Below are 22308 nucleotides of genomic sequence, written 5' to 3' on the forward strand. Positions count from 1 at the left end.
TATTAAAAAGAAACAGTGAAAAAATTAATATGAAAAAAAATTTCAACTGGAAATAAGTAGCTCCATTAAAACTTAAAACGAACAGAAAGTATTATGCTTATGAGGGGCTCACCTCCTTCTAATACCTCTCTCTTTACGCTAAAGTATTTTTAGTAATTTCAACTATTTATTCTACGGCTTTTGTGATTCAGGGGTCATTCTTAATGAATTGGGACACAATTTAAGCTTTAGTGTAAAGAGCGAGGTACTGACGAGGGGTTGAACCCCCTCATATATGTAATAAAATCATGAGAATACAAAAGTTCGTTACGTAAGCTAATTTATAAGTTACGTATACCTTTTACTAATAAAAGCATTCGTAAAAAATTAAAAGTTCTAGTTGCCTTTTTAAGTAACCAAAAAATCGGAGGGCAACTAGGCTTCCCCCCCTCCCGCTCCTTTTTTCTCAAGATAATTCGATCAAAGCTATGAGAAAGCCATTTAGCCAAAAAATAAATATGCAAATTTCGTTTTAGTTATTCCTCTGCGGAGAGCCAAAATTAAAACATGCATCGATTCAAAAACGTTCAGAAATTAAATATAAAAAAAAAACAATTTTTTTTAACTGAAAATGAGGAGCGACATTAAAACTTAAAACGAACAGAAATAACTTCGTATATGAAAGGGGCTGCTTCCTCATCAACGCCCCGCTCTTTACGCTAAAGTTTTACTGTTTTAAAAAGTAGAGTTAAGAGAAAGAGTCAAACTTTAGTGTAAAGAGCCCCTTTCATATACGAAGTAATTTCTGTTCGTTTTAAGTTTTAATGTCGCTCCTTACTTTCAGTTAAAAAAATGTTTTTTTTTATTTAATTAACTATCAATGGCCAAGTCCACACAGACAGAAAAATATCTTATCACAGAAGTTCATTCAGTGCAAACTTACTGGCTTGGCAACGAGACTTTAATTTGCAATTGAAAATTATATTACAAGCAAATCTAGGCAAATGTAATTAAGAAAAGAAAAACAGGTTATTGATCTGTTTAAAAGAAAGAAAAGGGCAGAAAGCCCCAACACTATATTTTCAAAAGAGCTATTAATTCTAATTTATTCTAACAGCAAGTAAGGACCGTCATTAAAACTTAAAACTAACAGAAATTTTCCGTATATGAAAGAGGTTGTCCCCTCCTCAACGACTTTACCTCAAAGCTCTTTACGCTAAAGTTTGACTCTTTGTCACAACTGTACTTTTTAAAACAATAAAAACTTTAGCGTAAAGAGCGAGGCGTTGAGGAGGGGACAACAACTTTCATATATTGAAAAATTTCTGTTCTTTTTAAGTTTTATTGTCGCTCCTTACTTGCAATTAAAAAACTTGCATTTTTATTTAATTTCTGAATGTTTTTGAATTAATGCATGTTTTGATTTTGGCTCACCGCACATGAAAAATTAAAACAAAATTTACATATGAATTTTATGCTAAATGGCTTTCTCGTAGTTTTGATCGGACGATTTTGATAAGACAAAGAGGCGAGGGAGGAGGCCTAGCTGCCCTCCAATTTTTGGTTACTTAAAAATGCAACTAGAATTTTTATAGCGAACTTTTTTGTTAGTAATAAATGTACGTAACGCACGAATTAACTTACATAACAAACTTCTATATTTTTGTATCTTTGTTGCGTATATGAGGGGGTTCGTCCATTCGTCAACACCTTGCTCTTTACGCTAAAGTTTGATTTTTGTCCCAATTTCTTAAGAATGACCCCTGAATCACAAAGGCCGTAGTATAGATAGTTGAGATTACTAAAAATACTTTAGCGTAAAGAACAAGGTATTGTAGAGGGGACGAACCCCGTTATGTACGTAACATTGTCTGTTCGTTTTAAGTTTTAATGCTGCTCATTATTTCCAGCTGATATAATTTTTTGTATTTATTTTCTCATTGTTTTTTTTTTTAAATGTTGATAGAAATTCCTGGGCCCCATTCATGGAAATTCTCTCTCCTCATGATAAATTCCTCCGTAGAAAGATCCTCCCACGTAACCCCTTACCCACCCCCACCAAAACGCGAAAAAGTCCCAATGAAAACGTCTCTACACTTCACAATAATCGTTGCTATATGTAAATAATGGTCAAAGTTTGTAACTTGCAGCCCCTCCCCAGGCGACTGTGGGGAATTAAGTCGTCCCTAAAGACATAGTTATAAGTTTTTCGACTAGGCTGAATAGAAGGGCTAACTAAAATTTTGATCCGGTGATTTTAGGAAAAAATGTGCGTGGGAGGGAGACTAGATGCCCTCCAATTTCTTTGGTCACTGAAGAACTGTATTAGAACTTTTAATCTCCGTTAGAATGAGCCCTCTCGCGACATTCTAGGACTACTGGGTTGATACGATCACCCCTGGAAAAAAACAAACAAGCAAAAATATCTGTCTTCTTGCAAAAGATACAAAATTTCACATTTTTGTAGATAGGTGCTTGAAACTTCTACAATAGGGTTCTCTGATACATTGAATCTGATGGTGTGATTTTCGTTAAGGCTCTATGACCTTTAGGGGGTGTTCCCTCCTATTTTCTAAAATAAGGCATATTTTCTAAGGCTCGTAACTTTTGACGGGTAAGATTAAATTTGATGAAACTTATATATTTAAAATCAACATTAAAATGTGATTCTTTTGATGTAACTACTGGTATCAAAATTCTGTTTTTTAGAGTTTCGGTTACTATTGAGCAAGGGATGGTCATATAAACTTAGGAAGAGGCTCATTTGACTAGAAATTGAAAGTTATATTTCCCTTTTAAGAATCGGAGGACAACTAGCTCCCCACGTCTTTTGTTCAAAATAGGATATAACTATGTTTGTGGGGTTGATACAGCCTCCCCACGCCTTCCATTCGCCAAATGGGTTGACTCGAAATTTTGAAATAATTATTTTGTTCAAAATAGGACAAATATAATATAACTATGTTTCTGGGGTTGACACAGCCTCCCAGAGCCCGGCAAAGAGGGTTTTAAGTTAAGCCCTTGGGGCAAAGGATGATTTTATTGACGGTGTGATCCTATAAACAATGGAAGAAGCTAATTTGATTGGAAATTGAAAGTTCTATTTTCCTTTTTAAGAGTCAAAAGTGATGGGAAGCCAATTAGGCCTCCCTCTCACACCCTTTTCCCGGAAAATTATCCGATGAAAATTTTAAGATAGGCACTTTGTTCAAAATAGTCCAAAGACAAAACAACTATGCTTCCCGGGTTGACAACTCCCCTGGCCCCTTGTGTTATAGTTACGAGTTATGCTAGCTGGTCATTGTTAATAATATCTTATGGAAGGGGTTGCTGTGTAAACTTTGGAGGAGGAGGCTCATTTGATTGGAAATTGAAAACTATTGTTCTCTTAATAAGAGTCAAAAGTAATCGGAGGATAAACAGGCCTCCCCTTTCACCGTCCCCTCCCTGAATGGATCCAATAAAATTTTGAGAAAGTTATTTTGGTCAGAATAATCCAAAAGCACAAAAATTAAGCAGTTAAATAACCACCAGCCCCCCTCTCCAGTCCCCCTTTTCCCCAAATGAATCACATCAAAATGAGTGATAGCCGTTTTGTTGAAAATTGTTGAAATGCAAGTAACTATGCCTTCAGGGTTGACACACCTCCCCATCCTACAGACAAAAGCTATGTATTATGCAATTCGCGAATTGTTAACAAATAAGGATTTCTACTGGAATCACTTAGAGTATTATAATGTACTTTAAGAAAATGTTGATTCGGATGCCTACAACAGTATAACTCTGTATGCCTGCTGGTGGTGAAAAGGGAATATTACCAATATATAAAGAACTACTGAGGGTAATAATTTAAAATATAAGAGTATATTGAGGAGATGTTGAAAAGAGATTTTAGGGTAACCAGACCCCACTCCTTGATCTTTTTAGGTGCCCCCTCAACTCAACATTCATCAAATTTTAGAATTGTAATTTCGCTGAAATTAATCAAATGATCTAATAGCTATACTTCCAGGAATGCTATACCCACATAGCCCCGGGGCAAGGATTGTAAATCATTCAATCTGTCATTGTTTAAATACTGGGTTTATAATTAGAAAAAGGGGAAATAGTTGATTCAGGGTATATCTGACAAGGCTAGGTGCATTAAGCTGAAACCTCGTGGAATATTGAAGGGTATGTTATACGAAATCGAAACACACTGTCTGCATCCAGTTGTTTTTCAAAAAGAAGGAGTTGTAGTATCTTGAGAACAGATGAGGGTATTATGTTGAAAATTTAAAGAGAAATTGGGGGAGGGCTGTTGAAAAGTGATTGGAGGGTCATCAGACCCTTCCAGGTCTTTCTAATTGCAACTCCACCAAAAATATTTGACATAAATTTTGAAACAGGATCTTGTTCAAAACAGCAAAAAGTCATATAACTCTGCCTATGTGGATGAGATATCCCTCTAGAGCCATGGAGAGGGATAGTGAATTCAATAAAGCACAGTGTGTGCGTTCTGAGAGTCAGAAGGACACGTTATCAATATATAAGGAACAGATGAGGGAATTAAGTACAGAAATTTCAGTGGATATTTAAGAGTTTTTTGAAGATAGCCTGCCCACCCTTACCCTTTTTAGATGCTCCACTGACCAAAATTTTCAAAACAGTAAAAAAGGTCTAGTAACTATGCCTTTAGGGATATAATCAGGCTATGATTGTAAATTATGCAATACACCCTTTTTACATGCAGGATTTATTATTACGAAAAAGGAGGAATTTTTGATTCTACGTGTCTTTAAAAAGGCTAAGGGTGTTGAGGTGAAACTGTCGGGAACTTTTAAGGGCATGTCATACAAAATCTAAAGATTCTATGCGCATTCCGTTTGTCCTAAAATGTCCATCTGTAATATCACAGGAAGGGCTAGGGGTATTAATGTTAAAATTTCAGATCATGTTGAGGAGGATGTTAAGAAGTGTTGGAAGGATAACCAGTTCTATTCTTTTTTTTTCTAGTCGGTTTAGTCGGTCAAGTCAAATAAACTTTACCTCCTGGAAAAAAAAAAAACACCCACAACTCCTGGGGTAAGTGATTTGAGTTATAGAAATTGTCCAATGCTTTTATACAAAACTGGCTATGGAAGAAAGGAGGCAAGTTTGATCCTGAGTTTCTAAAAAGTCTATGAAAATTAAGATAAAAGGCTGTTTAGATTGTTGACAGGGATGTCAAACAAAATCAAAGAACACTATATGCAGGAGGGTTTGGAATCAACAGCAATATATAAGGAACAGCTGAGACTGTTCTGTTTAAACGCTATGGCATATTGGGAGACATGTTTAAAAGGGAAGAAAAGACAGCCTCTCCCTCCCTTTGTCATTGTAGATTCTCTTCTTAACACTAATATTGGTCTTAAGAGCTATTTGATTCAAAATAGTTACACCGTCTAATAGCTAAGTCTCTGGGGATGCCATAACCTGGCTGCCCCTGCGGCATGGTATGTAAAATGGGCGATTTGTTCATTTTCACATGCAGACTTGAATATTCGGAGAGTGGGAATCTTTGACCCCGTGTTTGTCCAAAAATCTAAGGGGATTGAGGCTAATTTTGGGGAAATATTGAGGGGTATTTTGAGATAAATCAAAAGAAACTGTACTGAGATAAACCATAAGAAACTTGCAATAAATCAAATTACGAAATGGAAATTAGAAATGACATTTAAACAAAATCTTGAACGGCTGAGCCTTTAGCAATTAATATCGTTATAGATTGATAGATAGATAGATAAATGTATTTCAAAAACCGTTGGGCCATATACACAAAAATATAAATAAATAACAAACAAGCAAGGAAATTAACAACAGTACGAACACGCACAAAAAACAGAATTCAACGCAAAAAGTACCTAATCTAACTACAAAAGAAATTAATCATATAAAACTTTTTTTTCTTATTAAAGATTTATCTATATATACTCCCACTTGAAATATTGTGGTTGGGTTACTATTTTGTCGAATACCCGGAAGCATCAAATTAACCCCATGCAAATAAATTTCCCGTAAATCCAAGAGCACCGGGCATTTCCGGAGAAAATGATCCAAGTCTTCATCATCATCTTTACAAAGGGACTACGTTATATGGACTATCATATTTTCAGTTTGATTTTATTGTTTTTTTTTAAGGACTCTCCATAAGACATATAGTTTTCAGTAAAGCGAAAATAATACAGTGGGCTTAAGACTTTACAGTTAGAGAAAATGAGAGTAATTCAACTCTTGTTTGTTTAGAATTTTGTTCGTTTTAAGCTTGGTTTGCATGTTCAACTTAAATCGTTTAAGATTTATTTATTTATGCATGTCATTACCTGCTGAATTTTTGTTTGCTGTAATTGTTTATTCAATTTATGCTCCTTTCGTATTTCATTTATACTTTAATAGTAATTAATGGGGATTTTGAGGATGAATCATTGTTTTACTTAATTTTTGCTGAACTTCAGTTTAATACGGCCTTTGCTTTTCTGTAAGAAAAAAATTCTTATTCGATTTTTCTTAATTCTTACATCAAAAGGCTTTTCCTGCACTTAATATAAAAGCGCCTTAGTTTGTTCATACATATACATTTACAGAATATCATGAACATATATACCAAAAGATTATCAAAAAAGCTTTACAAAAAAACTCAAAGAAGGGCTAAAAATCAGTGATAAAGTTATATAATAACTCAAACTTAATTTTCTTCTCAAGAAAATTTTCTTTCCAGGGGGGATTTTAATGTATTTCTAACTAGTAATGGGGAGATAAAAGAAGTTCTGACAATTTAACATAGTTCAGAATCTAGAGAGGAAAACCGCGACACTCGTCTGTTAATCATTTTTGGTGAAATTGGATCAATTTTGTACGGTTAGTTGAATCTACCAAGCTTCATAAAATATATTGCCCGACTTCCTTCACAAAATTCGTATTATATAACTAGGAATTAATTCCTTAAAAAGAAGCTCACAGGTTTATTTTTAAATTATTTCTGAGACCACACTGGCTAATCATGACAAAACACAAAATCGCTAAGATAAGAAGAACGAGGTCAATAAACAGCCAGTGAAAAAATTGAAAATTATGCAAATAATGCAGAATATACTGATAAAATATAAAAAAAAACCTTAAAACAAAACACAAAACTAAAATGTGGTGACCCTTTCTCAGTAATGGTGAAAGTGTATCTGAATATAAAACCCAAGTCAAAATGACATTTCACAATTTCAGATTACTTGTCAAACAGTTCGTGGTAATGAACTGTAGTAAGGATCAACCCGGCTCAATAGTAACAGAAACTCTAAAAAATGGAATTTTGATACCAATAGTTACATCAAAAGAATCGCATTTTATTGCTGATTTTAAACATATAAGTTTCATCAAGATCAGTTATACCCATCAAAACTAACGAGCCTGAGAAATTTTGCCTAATTTCAGCAACTAGGGAAAAATACCCCCTAAAAGTCATGCAATCTTAGCGAAAATCACACCGTCAGATTCAACGTATCAGAGAACCTTATTGTAGAAGTTTCAAGCTCCTATCTACAAAATGTAGAATTTCGCATTTTTAGCCAGAAGACAGATCACGGATGCGTGTTTATTTGTTTTTTTCCCAAAGGTGATCGTATCGACTGAGTGGTCCTAGAATGTCGCGAGAGGGCTCATTTTAACAAAAATTAGAAGTTCTAGTGCCCTTTTTAAGTGACAAAAAAATTGGAGGGCAACCAGACCTCCTCCCTTGCTTCTTTTTTCTCAAAATCTTCCGATTAATTGTAACTAATTAAAAGGCAAATTTCGTTTTAATTATTTATGTGCGGAGAGCCAAGATCAAAACATCCATTAATTCAAAAATGTCCATAAATTAAATAAAAAAAAGCTTTTGTAACGGATAGTTACAGTATAGAATAGAGTTAAGAGCTAAGAATAGAGTTAAGAGAAAGAGTCAAACTGTAGCGTAAAGAGCGTTGCGTTGAGGAGGAAAAGCCCCTTTCATATACGGAGTAATTTCTGTTCGTTTTAAGTTTGAACGTTGCTCCTTACTTTCATTTAAAAAAACTTGTTTTTTTTTATTAAATAACCCTCTTAAAGGCTAATCCCTTTCCTTGTAGATTATTGTAAGATATTTTATTTAATTGTGTTACAAAAATTTGTGGATTTATGTGAAAACGATCAGAATTAATAATTTGGTCGTAATTGACCAAATTGGAGATTTGAAGAAGTTTCTCCAGTGTCTCTATTTAGAGCTGTCTTTTTGTGTATGTGCTTTTTTTTTATCTCAACTGCTTCCCTGAAAACATGCACGAGACTTTTAACAGAAGGCAATAATGGAGACTGTGAAATAAGATGAAATGGTGCGGATTATTGTACAAATGTTGAGCCAAGGCAAAAAAAACATCTCAAGCCTTTGGCGCAGCCTCATGGCTTTGTCTATTAAAGACCTATGCTCTAATAATCTCTCCCCTAGTTGCTGATGGGTTCTTCCTATATAAAAACGGCCACAAGAACAGGGAAATCTATAAACACCACTACCCAAATTGGGGCTGGTTTTATCTTAGCCACTGTTAAAAAAGCTCTGTATTTTATTTAAATGCTTAAAGGTGACATTAAGCTTATGTTTTTCAAGGATTCTTTTCGGTTTATCACTCAGTTTTGGAGTGTATGGTAGAACAGTGAAAAGTTTCTTCTCATCCATCAATGGAATGATATCAGTTAGGATTTGTGGAGTTGATGACCTCTTTTCTGCCTTTTTTTTTACTTTTCTTTATAAGGGTTTCAAGTAATTTTATGGGGTATCCGTTGCAAATTGCAAAATAAAATATTTTTAATGTAGTTCAATGCGGAGACTATATGAGACTCCAAGTATATTCTTATAGCTCGGTCAACCAAAGAAACAATTACTCATCTTTTTATGTAGGGAGAGTGGTTGGAGGAAAAAATGTAAATACCTAACATTATGCGTAAGCTTCCTATAAATAGAAGATTCAAGGCTAGGAGACTTATTGAAAATAGTACATCTAGAAAAGAAAGTTTATGGTTATCTTCTAGTTCTAAAGTGAACTGAAGGTTGGAGTCCAAAGTGTTTAGATGAGTCAAGAAGGAGCTAAGTGACTCCTCTCCTTGATCTCATACAGAAAACATCATCCACAAACAGACCCCAGAACCAGTGTTTCAGAAGGAAATTTTCCAAAGCAGAAGTTTCAATAAAATCCATACAAAAATTGCCAAAAAAGTCTCTTCCCACAGGTAAACCCCTGATTTGGCTGAAAACTGTTTTGTATCAGAAATACTTCAACAAGGTGAACTGCATTTTTAATGTTTGAAGTTTACGTTTGCCTAAGAGGGCGAAAAAGGGTTGACAACCATTTTCACAATCTGGCAGTCAGAGAGCTATAAGAAGCCACTATGGGGCGTAAAGGAACTCCATCTTTGTGGATTTTCGGGAGACCGCAAAATTTAGGAGCGGAACAAGCTTTAGGATAAAATATTTCATACATCTGTGGAGTAGTAAACCTTTCATTTTGCAGAATTCCTAGTTCCCTAGTTCGTACTATACGGGTGAACTTATCGGTAGGGTTTGAATCTAAGGGCTTGAAAGTAAGGGTGTCGGATAAAATATCTGTAATTTTTTGATTATATGAAGTTTTATCAAGGATAACAATTTATTTCCTTTATAAGCCCTGGCGATAATGATTTGGTGCTTTAGTAAGTTTAAGAAAGTGACAATCCTGGTGATCTGGTCATTTCTTTATTCGCCTTTTTTCTAAAGAAAAAAGAAGCCTCCTTGCGTATTTCATGATCGCCTCTGCTATATTAAAATTTATTATAAAATCCCCAAAATTTCTGATTAGATGCTGATTTTTTATTATAACTTTTAATAGCTTTGAATTAATAACTTTTAATTATTTTGATATAGAAATCTATCTACATACCGTACTTTGTAAACCAGCAAAAAAGTGGTTATTTTCCATTTTGCTAACAAGGTCTTCTGCCTTGTTGTCCAGCTTGATTTGTATTCCATAGTGGACTGCCTTCGGCTCTAATGAACAAAATAATTTTATTATACTTTAGTTCCCTCAAAAGACTAAATTATAGTAATTATTTTGAATTGGCCCACCAATCTATAATATATAAAGACCAGCAGAGCTTAGATGCTTTAGTAAACTCAAGCTTGTTTATCATATATTTCAATAATTTTTTTATAATTTTCTTTCCGGCAGTAGCCCCAAATCTCTTAAGTTGTTTCTCATTAACATGGATAAACCCTTTTGAAAACACATATTTTTCTTTAAAAAATTAATTGATTGAGGAATCAAAAAGAAAAAGCTTCAATTATTTATGGCAGCTAAAGCCCATTTTAGATTCATACTAGCCCCAATACAAAACACTGCCCCAATTAAAACAAAATTGCACCAATTGCCCCAATACAAAACACTGGTCGTTAGACTCCCATTATGATTTCAGTAGTATCGGCAGTCAAGAAAAGATCGAGCCTGTCATTTTGCTTCGAATAGTAATAAAACTACTAGTAATACTAGTGAACTACTAGTAATACTAGTGAACTACTATTCAGTTTGACAAGTAGTCAATTACTACTAGTAACACAAAAATTATTAACACTACTACCAGTTCATTACAACAGAAAGCCGTGTGAGACCAATACTGTTGTGCTAACTTCTGTTTCATTAAATCAATCCAAAATTTCACTGTTTAACCCCAACTACAAATTTGTCATATTCCCTTAAATCCTTTGTTACGACATATTCCAAACATATTTGAGGATAAACTACTTTGCATTTAAACCTGATGAAATCGACAAACAGCACTCTCTTTGGATATCTACCATCTCTCCTGAATATCTGAAAGACATCCTGAATATCTGAATATCCGTCCTGAATACTATACCCATTTGCTTTGGGTATACCATCCAGCTGCGGATTTAACCGAATTTCCCGTACAACACATTCTTCACCATTGATATAAAAATCTTTTTCCCTTAAAGAAGTTTTCAAAGAAAAATAAGATTTTCATTAAATCTAAGACAATCGCAAATAAAGTAAAAATAATAATTCAGTAGAAAATGAACTTAAATTACTATTAATAATTAAGTGAAACCCAGAAAGAACAGTTGGTGTAAAAACTATGGTAAATTATGGTACATACACTAACTCAGTAAAAGGAGTAAGTGAGAGACCCTTCTTCAACCTCACGACGATAAAGCCGTGACAGTGATTCTTAGTCAAGAAGTTTCAGTTATATTAAATGAGAGTGTAAACGGTATGAACAACGTAAGTCTTAACAAATTACAGAAAATTATAAGGGAAATAAATTCAATGAAAGCCCTGATTCTAATTTCTAAATCTGTCAGAACTGCTCCAATTAGAGTTATACCCACATTTTTTGGTATAGCTCCGATTTGATTATAGAGTTCTCTGCTTGATATTATCAAAATTACCTCAGTGACTGGTAAAATTCGTCACCCACTCTATTTCCACTGTTTTGTCATTCCGTAAAGCACAGCATGTTTACTAATGAATTAGCTCCCTCTTTTCGGGCATAGATATTTTAAGTCAAAAATATTGCAGCCCCTTTTTTTTATTAACGTTTTATAGGCGTTTTTAAAAATGCAGGTTATAAGGACTGATGTATGGAGTTCCGTCAGTCGTTGCAGGATGAACTTTTTCCACAATAAGGATAAACTGGTCTTTTAAAAAATGTAGCCCATCCCCTTGCTTGAGACATTTTATAACAGGTCATGACCACCTTAATCGCATTTTACATGGATAAGATAAAAGTGGTACTCCACTCTGCTCGTGGGATGGTATTGAAAGCTGCTTTAGCTTTCTCTTTGATTACAAAAATTGCTCTTTTTTTCATTCAATTTTGATGGCACATTTGAATGGGTTTTTAATCTCTCCCATTCAATTGGTCCTTTGGTCAAGTTTACAAGCTCACAAGTTTTTGTAAAAGGTACAAGAAGGTTGAGGAGGATGGTCCTCAAAATCTGACCGCTTGTTACGTCAAATTCCAATTCAAGCAAATTCATTAGCAATAAGAACAAACATCCTTGGTGAAATTAAATGAAAAAAAAACAAGCTTTTTAACTGCAAGTAAGGAGCGACATTAAAATTTAAACCGAACAGAAATTATTCCGTTTATGAAAGGGGTTGTCCCCTCCTCAATGCCTTTCTCTATGCGCTAAAGTTTGACTATTTCTCACAACTCTACTTTATTAGAAAAAAAAAAAAAACTTTAGCGCAAAGAGTGAGGTGTTGAGGTGGGGACAACCCTTTCATAAACGGAATAATTTCTGGTTGTTTTAAGTTTTAATGTTTCTCCTTACTTGCAGTTAAAAAACTTGTTTTTTTTATTTAATTTCTGAATGTTTTTCAATTAATGCATGTTTTGATTTTGGCTCACCGCACATGAATAATTAAAACAAAATTTGCATATTATTTTTTTTTTGGCTAAAGGCTTTCTTATAGTTTAGACTGGACGATTTTGGTAAAAGAAAGGTGCGGGGGAGGCCTAGTTTCACTCCAATTTTTGGCTACTTAAAAAGGCAACTAAAACTCTTCATTTTTTTTGGAAGGTTTTTATTAGTAACAAATACACGTAACTTACGAATTTACGAACTTAACGAAATTCTATATTTGTATTACGTATATGAGGGGATTCTTCCCCTCGTCAATACCTCGCTCTTTACGCTAAAGCTTCAACTTGGTCCCAATTCTTTAAGAATAACCCCTGAATCACAAACGCCGTAGAATAAATAGTTGGAATTACTAAAAATACTTTAGCGTAAAGTGTGAGGTATTGTCGAGGAGAAGAACCCCCTTATATACGTAATAATTTCTGTTCGTTTTAGGTTCTAATGCTGCTCCATACTTCCACCAGAATTTTTTTTTTATTTGTTTTCTCATTATTCTTTTAAATAATGCTAGAAAATCCTGCAACCTTTTCATGGAAATTTTCTTCCCTCATGATAAATTCTTCCATGGAACAATCCTCCCACGTAACCCCCTCCTCTGACCCCCTTTTAACGTGAAAAAGTCCCCCTGAAATCGTCTTTACACGTCTCAATAACCATTACTTTATGTAAACAATGGTCAAAGTTTGTAACTTGCAGCCCTCCCCCGGGGAGTGTGGGGGAGCCAGTCGTCCCCAAAGACATAATCATTAGGTTTTTAACCATGCTGAACAAAATGACCATCTCAAAATTTTGATACTGTAACTCTAGGAAAAAAATGAGCGTGGGAGGGGTCCTAGGTGCCCTCCAATTCTTTGGTCACTTAAAAATGGCACTAGAACTTTTCATTTCCGTTAGAATGAACACTCTTGTGACACTCTATCACCACTGGGTCAATAGGGTCAGCCCTGGGGAAACGAAAAAACCAAAAAACAAATAAACACGCATCCGTGATGTGTCTTCTGGCAAAAAATACAAAATTCCATATTTTTGTAGATAAGAGCTTAAAACTTCTTCAGTTGGGTTCACTGATACGCTGAATCTCATGGTAGGATTTTTGTCAAAATTCTTTGACTTTTAGGGGGTGTTTTCCCCAATTTTCTAAAATAGGGTAAATTTTCTCAGGCTCGTAACGTTTGATGGGTAAAAATAAACTTGGTGGGGCTTATATATTGAGAATCACCGTAAAAATACAACTGTTTTGATGTAACTATTGGCATCAAAATTCAATTTTTTTGAGTTTCGGTTACTATTGAGCCGGTTAGCTCCTTACTGCAGTTTGTTACCACGAACTGTTTATTTAGAAAAGAGTATATTCTGCAGATGTACACTAATGGTTAACCAGCTAAATCAAATATATTGGGGTAGTTCAAAAGTAAAATCAATTTTTGAGCACAGCAAAAGGCAGTAGCAGTGGAAAAATTTACCAAATGGGACAGAAGTAGCACAAATAGTACACTGACATCGTAAATGGTAATTCCAGTCATATATAACTTGATAATGGGTTTTTCCTGCTAAAAAGAAGGGTTATTTTTCAATTTATTCTTTTTCCCCGAAGGAATAATTCTTAGATAGGACACTCCAATTTTATATCACCTCTTTGGTGCCTCTCCTCATTAGATTATTGATCCTGACGCTTAAACGGAGTTTCTTTAATGGCCTTCTTATTCAGTTAAAATTTATTTGACTGTTAGTATTTCCCAGCAAAAATTTATCTTTGCTATTTTTTGTAATTTGGAGTGAAAAATAAATATTTACTATCTTTTATGACCGTGCTAATAAGTTTAGTTTTTAACGGCATAAACCATGCAAATAATAAACGAGCTTCATTTTTCTACGCAGTTGTGTGCAAATATTAAGCTTACTCATCAGAACTACATTAAACATATAAAGAGCCAATGCTTGAAGCAAATATCAATAGCGACGAAGACCAAACTGCCTTTCCATATCAAACAAACGCAACTTAGAAAAAATAGGGAAATTTTTGTCAAGACAGTGGAATTCAATTCACAGGATATTTTGGCCTTATGTCCAAAGGCCGTATTATGGCCAGATATATATATATATATATATATATATATATATATATATATATATATATATATATATATATATATATATATATATATATTTATTGTGGGAGGGATTATTAAATATATGGCAAGCTAAAGCAGAATCACAGGAGTTCTTAGAATTATTAGAAATTAATGCTTTGTTTATGTTGTCTTAATGCTGGTGTAGCCGATTTCCTAGATTCTAGTGGGCTCTGCCATCATAGTAATTGCTACGGTCGCATGGTATTTGATAAATCCCTCTTTGGCGAGTAGCTGAGGTTTTATCTTTACCGGAGTTTAAGAAGTTTGTGATTTTAAAATTGTTAGTGAAAAGTTTATACAGATTTTTTTTTGTGCAAACATTTTTTATTTTGGTGTGATGTTTGGGGAGCACGAAAGACTATAGATAATATTTAAGGGATTAACAGGAGCATCAAACTGCGACACATTTTCAATTTTACTGGAGTGGCTTTTTAGTCTACGGTTAATTATCTTATTTACAAAAACAATCGGGTATCCATTACCAAAAAAAATATCACTGATAAATTTATTTCTGTATTTATATATGAATCGGAGCAAATGTTCAGCGCACTATCCATGAGAGAAGTTACAACTGCTCTTTTAACTTGTGTGGGGGGGGGGTAATTTGAACTAAAATGAACATATCTATTGTTTTTGCTGGTTATCTATATACAGTAAAATTCAGTATATCAGTAAAACGAATAATTAACACGTCTAAAAAGGGTATTTTATTTTCAGTTTTAATTTCTAGGGTAAACTACAAATTTTTATCAAAAATATTAAGTGACCTAAGAAACCCTGAAGTTCAATTTCTCCATTTTTTTAAAGTTAAATTATGTCATCTATGTAGCTACCCCAATACACGTGTTATAAGAAATAATCAATTAATACCTAGTTTTCAAGATTATCAATATAAATTTTTGTCAGTAGCCTGGATAAGGGTGTTCTCCCGGGTAACCCATTTATTTGCTTATAAAAGGAAACACGAAACTGAAAATCCGTAGAAAACTTATTACAAATTTTAACTAGAATCATTAAAACTTCACACTCAAGTCCTGTTGCTAAAACCTCGATTAAGTAATAATTTAGTTCTATTATTTTTAACTATTGCTCAGAAACAGCCACATCAATATTCGGATACATGGAAACAATGTCAAAACTACTAACTATGGTCTTTTCTGAGATACTTGTGTTTTTTACTGTTTAATAAAGTAGAGTTGAGAAAAAGAGTCTAATTTTAGTGCAAAGAGCAGGGCGTTGAAGAGGGAACAGCCCCTTTCATATACGGGGTAATTTCTGTTCGTTTTAAGTTTTAGTGTCGCTCCTTACTTTCAGTTAAAAAAATTTGTTTTTTTTTATTTAATTTCGGTAGAAAAGAGAACTTTGAACCTTTTCATAGTGTTTCAATTTCCTGAGTTTCCGATGTTATAAAAGAGAGGTTAACAATAGTGGGCCCAGGATTGAATCTTGGAGAATAAATACGGTTACTCATCGAAGATTCATTTTTCAAACTTTCCAATGTTTGGTAAAGTCGTTCCTTTGACAAGCGAAAATCATAACTAAACGAATTCCTTTCTAATCTAACAGCTTGACGAAAATCAACAGTGTACAGGTTTTCCAATAAAAATTTTCCAAAGATTTCTTTCTGAATGTGTTTCTTTAACTTTCCCTATTTATATATATATATATATATATATATATATATATATATATATATATATATATATATATATACATTGATAATCATACCTTTTAGAAAGTTAGAAAATATATCTGTACATTTTAAATATATTAGATATACCAAATTAGGGGAAGCGATACTTCTCAGATAGATTTTTGTAAGTGAAACACAGCAGTGAGTGCTTGCCAAATAACCTAACCTAACCTAACTTTCAAAAGTAACTTTAAATTGTCTTGATATAACAATGAACCACTGGTCTCGAAGAATATCTTTGTTCTGCCTTTGAAAATATAAAATAAAAACCACATTTTTTTTTACTGAAATTAAGGAATGGTGCTAAAGCTCAAAACGAACAGAAGTCATTTCGTATATGAAGGGGTTGTCCCCTTCTCAATATCTTGCTCTTTACGCTAAAGCTTTTATCACTTTTAAAAAAAGCTTCCTATTCTAGTTAAATGGTCCTTGTGTTTTTTGAACCCCTTCTGAAGAAATTTGGACAAACAGTCGAACCTAAGTGTAGAGAGCAAGGTTTTGAGGAGCGGGTAACCCCTTCATGTACGGAATAATTTCTGTTTGTTTTGAGTTTTGATGTTGCTCCTTACTTTCAGTTATAAAAAACTTCTTGTTTTATTTAATTTTTGATTATTTTTTTAATAACGCTGGTAAATCTGGCTCACACTCCATGAAAAATTTTCTCCCCTAGTGGAAACTAATCCGTATAAATTTTCTCTCACTTGAAATACACCCCCTCCCTGTAAATTATCCTCCTGACAAAGTCATCCTTGCTGAAAATATCCCCCCCCCCCTCGTAAAGCTATTTGCGGGCCACTCAGCCTGAAAAGTTCTGCCAAGCTTACTTTCATCTGAAAAATACTAAGTACATATCGTATTCACAATCACTTCGGAAATTCCCTCTTCCGTAGAAATTTTTTTCCCGGAAGTCCTCAGATAATTCCCCGGGAAGTCTCCAAATGCAGAATTGAGTTGACAAAAAAAAGCCAGACAAATAAAATGATTTCTTATAGGAATTTTGACAAACCCCCCAGTGTAAAATTTTCTCCGGAAATTTGACCTTCGGAAATTTTCATCCCCACCGAAAAGCATCTTCGTGAAAAATTTCCCCCACAAGAAATGCCCCTGAAAAATGTATGTACACAAACCAATAACATGCTGTGAGTAAACAAAGGAGAAATTTCATTACTTAAGCATTTTTACTAGGGGCTGGGGGGAGGGTCATGGTATCCCAAAAGGAATAGCTATTGGGCTTATAAACTATGCAGAAATGGCTATCTGAAAATTCTGATATGACGGCTTTGATAAAAAGGCAAGGGGGAGGGGAGTAATCATCCTTCAATCTTTTTGGTAACTTAAGGGGCAGTAGAACTTTTAATTTTCGTTTTGAATGAGCCCTTACTTAACCCTCTAGGACTATTTGCTCAATGCAATCATCCCTGGGGGGGGGAGGAATAAGGATAAAAAACAAACAATTAAACACACATCAGTGATCATATGGTAGCATCAAAATTCACTAGGGTTCTCGGATGCGCTGAATCTGATGTTGTCATTTCACTATTATTCTTGGAATTATGAGGTGTGTTTCGAACCTTTTTTTGAAAATCAGGTAAATATTCTTAGGCTCATAGTTATAGAATAACACTAAACTTGTTGAACCTTATAAATTTGGAATCAGCATCATAAGCCAATTATTCTGGTATGTCTATTGATATCAAATCCGTTTTTTTACAGTTTCGTTTACTATTAAACCACGTCACTCCTTGATTAAAGTTCATCACGAGCTTATAGATACAAAAGAGATGCACCAAAAATAGAGCGTTTATAGTGTTGAATTTATAAATACCTCAATTTTGAGCAAAGAAAATAATGAGGTCAAAATGAAGACAATTCTTCTACTTGTCTACTTAGGCAACAACCAAGTGTTGTCTTATGAAACTAAATTGTTCGTTTATTACTAGGAGTAAACTATTCTATTAAACCTGTTTTACAAGATACCTCTCTGAGTGTCGACAGTTCCACCACAAGTGGCACACATCCACAAAAGGGGCCACCACCTTGTGTGTGCAATTTTGGGAAATTGCAAACCCCTGGATTAGTTAAGGATCTTCAAGGTAATTTCTATATTGTCATAATTTTATAGTTGCATAGATTTTATACAATTGCAAAAATTGCTTTAAAAAAAATCCTTACCGTATTCGCAGGTTCCAAGTATTTCCAGCAATGGAAATTCACAATTGCATTCATAGGTTGAAATGGCATCTTTTCCAATAATTGTACGGCAAGACTTTCCCTTTTCAAAACACGATTGACTTTCTTTACTCGAGCACTTAGTTGCAACCCCTAGAAAAAAAAAAAAAAAACATTTGGTCAAGCCACAAGGTCGAAAAACAAATCTGACACGAGTGCAGGAATGTGAAGAGGGCACCACTGCGTAATATTACCAAAAAGTTGTATCTATTAGGACAACCTATTCATCAGTAAAGGTGAATCTCGACTGAGATTTTTTCGAAAAAACAACGACGGAATTAATGAGAGCTTTTGTCCCTAGTAAGTTAGTGACAGTAGAAGACTATTTGCATTCAGTATTTCACTAAGGGGTTATGAGTCGTTCAAGCTCCTTCCCAAACTATTTTTATTCACTTTATTGAAAAACTGAAAAAACTACTCTTTGTACAAAACTTTGGTATCTTTTTGGCTTCTAAATCTTGAAGTCAAGTTTGGCAAGGTTTTCTCGATTTTAGAAACGCAAGGTTTTGACTAGTCAGAATTAAATTAAAAAAAAACAGTTTTTTTAACTGAAAGTTAGGAGCTATATTAAAACTTAAAACGAACAGAAATTATTCCGTATATGAAAGGGGATGTCCCCTCCTCAACGGCCTGCTCTTTACGCTAAACTTTTTTATTATTTTATAAAATAGTGTTGCGAGGAAGAATCAAATTTTAGCGTAAAGAGCAGGGTTTTGAGGAGAGGTAGCCCCTTTCACAAACGAAATAATTTCTATTCGTTTTAAGTTTTAATGTTGCTCCTTTTTTTCAGTTAAAAAACTTGTTTTTTTATCTAATTTCTGATTTTTTTTTAAATTAATGCAGGTTTTAATTTTGGCTCACCCTGCATGAATAATTAAAACGAAATTTTTATATTATTTTTCCTTTTTTCGCTAAATAGCTTTTTCAAAATTGTGATCGGATGATTTTGAAAAAAAGAGTTTGAGGAGGGTGCCTAGTTACCCTCCAATTTTTTGGGTCATTTAAAAGGGACCCTAGAACTGTTAATTTTATCTGCAAACGTTTTTATTAGTAATAATTGTACGTAACTTACAAATTAACTTACGTAACAAACTTCTAGATTCGTATATTTGTATTACGTATACAAAGGGGTTCACACCCTCGTCAATACCTCACTCTTTAAACAAAAATTCGAATTTAGCTCCAGTTCCTTAGGAATAACCCCTGAATCACAAAGACCGTTTTATTAGAATAAATGGCTCTTTTGAAATCACTAAAAATGCTTTAGCGTAAAGAGTGAGGTATTGAGGAGGGGACGAACCCCTCTGTTCGTTTTAGGTTTTAATGTTGCTCCTTATTTTTAGTTGAAAAAACTTGTTTTTTATTTAATTTCTCGTTGTTTTTTAAATAACACTGAAAAATCTAGCGCCCCCTTCATGGAAATTCTGTTTCCCATAATTAATTCCTCTATGGAAAAAGCCTCTTACGTAAACCCCTTCTCCCAGCCTCCCCCACCACCAGAAACCCCCTGAAAACTATACTTCCCAATAACCAATACTATATGTAAATAATGGGCTAAGTTCATAACTTGCAGCTCTTCCCCTTGATACGTAAGACTAAACTTGATGAAACTTATATATTTAAAATCAGCATACAATTACAATTCTCTTGATTTATATATTGGCATCAAAATTCTGTTTTTTAAAGTTTCGGTTACTATTGAGCCTAGTCGCCCTTTACTACAGTTCGTTACTACGAACTGTTTTATTTGAAGCCACTGTGACACACAGTGATTCAGCTGATTCGGGATTAAAATTTTGAATCTTTGCCAGAAATACAAATAATAAGAACTAGTTATGGATTAAAATTCTGCAAGAATAGTGTATGATTTTTATTATTGGAAATGTGCCGTTAATATACCGTTCAAAGGATTTATCATTCATCGTTCAAAGCGAAAGGACCTAGATTTGTATTGCATTCTTAAAACCTGTTTCCTTAAAAAAGCACATTGACCTAATGAACAAAATTGAATACGATCTGTTGGACATAAGAAATTACTAATGAACTTGGTATTGAGTTTAATTGGATACAATCTTTGGATGTGACAGCTTGCTTGCTGGAGCTTTTTTTAAGCGTTATAGGACTTGATACGTTAAAGGAATGAATACGCGCTCAGCATTTATTCCCAGCAGATGCAATAATAGCCAGCAATGACTGAAAATTTTCGGAGTACTTTTTGCATTCAGATTTGGACTGATTAACCGATTATACGGTGACTTCCAAGCTCACTTGGGCCTGCCTATTCAAAGTTAAGGGAAGTTTTTTTTTTTTTTTTTTTTTTTTTTTTTTTTTTTTTTTTTTTTTTGATAATACATTTCAATGGTTCAGTTCACAAAAGATGCTGTGGTTCTAACAAATCAAAAGTTATCCACCATGGCCATGCCGAGTGTTGGATAAAATTCAGGCCAAGAACAAAATATATCCTATGTTGTATTTTGTTATCGAAGCCATAAAATCGTGACAACAACAGCCTCACAGCTTTTGGTCTTTGTCAGGATTTCAAAGGAAGCTAACAAGAAAAATGAATTAGGCGTTGCGAATGTTTTTGCGGAATTAGCCGATTTTCCTGATAAGTATATCGACATTAGGGGTTCAAGTTTACCACATACATCGGTGGATTCAATAAATTCTGCTTTATCGGACTTGGACACACTAAAATCCAATATCCGAAATGATATTGAAAAAGAAGTTCGTGAAAAAGTTGGATTATCAAACAGTGTGGATATGGTTGACTTTTTTCTCAGATTCACGACTCTATAGCCTACTCATCCAATTTTCGAACAAGTTTGACGATATTGAAAACAAACTACGGGCTCTCCAAAACGCAAACCAAACCCTAGGAACAGGATTGAATAGCTTGAAACCCGTTTTGATGATATGGATCAGGAAAAACGACTGAATCAGCTTGTATTTCATGGTGTTGACCAAAGTGGCGGTGTTCCCATCTCTGAGTGTGTATTGAATGGGATTACGGATGAAATGCAAATTAGTGATTTTTCTTAAACCGCAATAGTGTCTGTATTCAAATTTCGAGAAAATTTTACTGGTTCAGACACCATTTTAAATGCAAAATAACATTCTGCGCCTATGTTGGTTGTGGGAGCAGTGAAGGTGTTAAAAGTAGAATAGCTAAGGCTCAGGGTGTTTTTTCACAGTTAAAAAAGGTTTGGAAGAATAGGAGGATAAGTCTGCAAACCAATATTAAAATATTGGCAGCAACAGTGACCGCAGTGGTCAAATATGGCTCTGAAGCATGGTGGCTCCAAAAAGCGGACGGAAATTTACTAGATATTTTCCGAAGATATCTCTTACGGATTGTTCTTGGTACCCGGCTGACTGACTGTATTTCAAACAGTAGATTGTGCGAAAAATGTGGTTCAATCCCACTTTCTAAGGGCTATAATGAAAGAAGGGTTGAGATGGCTAGGCCACGTTCTGCGGTTTTAACCTCTTTGGAAAATTTAGCCCAGAGAATTACCCTTAACAACTCCACGTGCAAAATTGAGACAAAAAATAGAAAGTAGGACATATAAAAATAATTTTGTAGAGGAATTCAGGCAAATTCCCCCAGCGAAAAAATTTACCCTGACAAGGTAATAACCTGGCAGCTTTCATCTCCATGGAAAATACCCCCCACCCCAAAAAGTACAAATACTTCCCAATAACAAATACTATGCGTAAGTAATGGGCAATTTTTTTAACTTGAAGACCTTTCCCCTGAGGATGTGGGAGGTAGGGTCAAGTTATGTCCAAATGCATAATTATTGGACCTCTCAACTATGACCAACAAAATAACTATC

At 34.2% G+C, this 22308-nt stretch overlaps 1 protein-coding gene across 2 annotated transcripts in view; it reads right to left on the minus strand.

Annotated features, from left to right (window-relative positions):
• LOC136025339 (uncharacterized) overlaps window positions 1–22308 on the minus strand; it is a 109799-nt gene that overhangs the window by 74273 nt on the left and 13218 nt on the right. Inside the window, exons 2-3 of one of the 2 annotated variants that reach the window (XM_065701262.1) lie at window positions 18413–18562; window positions 9915–10021 (exon numbers count right to left, since the gene is read on the minus strand). In XM_065701262.1, coding sequence (XP_065557334.1) covers window positions 9915–10021; window positions 18413–18562 — 257 coding nt within the window. The remainder of the gene's footprint in view (window positions 1–9914; window positions 10022–18412; window positions 18563–22308) is intronic. The other variant, XM_065701264.1, reaches the window with a different exon arrangement.

The sequence above is a fragment of the Artemia franciscana genome, chromosome 3 (assembly GCF_032884065.1).
Source record: "Artemia franciscana chromosome 3, ASM3288406v1, whole genome shotgun sequence".
Lineage (NCBI taxonomy): Eukaryota > Metazoa > Arthropoda > Branchiopoda > Anostraca > Artemiidae > Artemia > Artemia franciscana.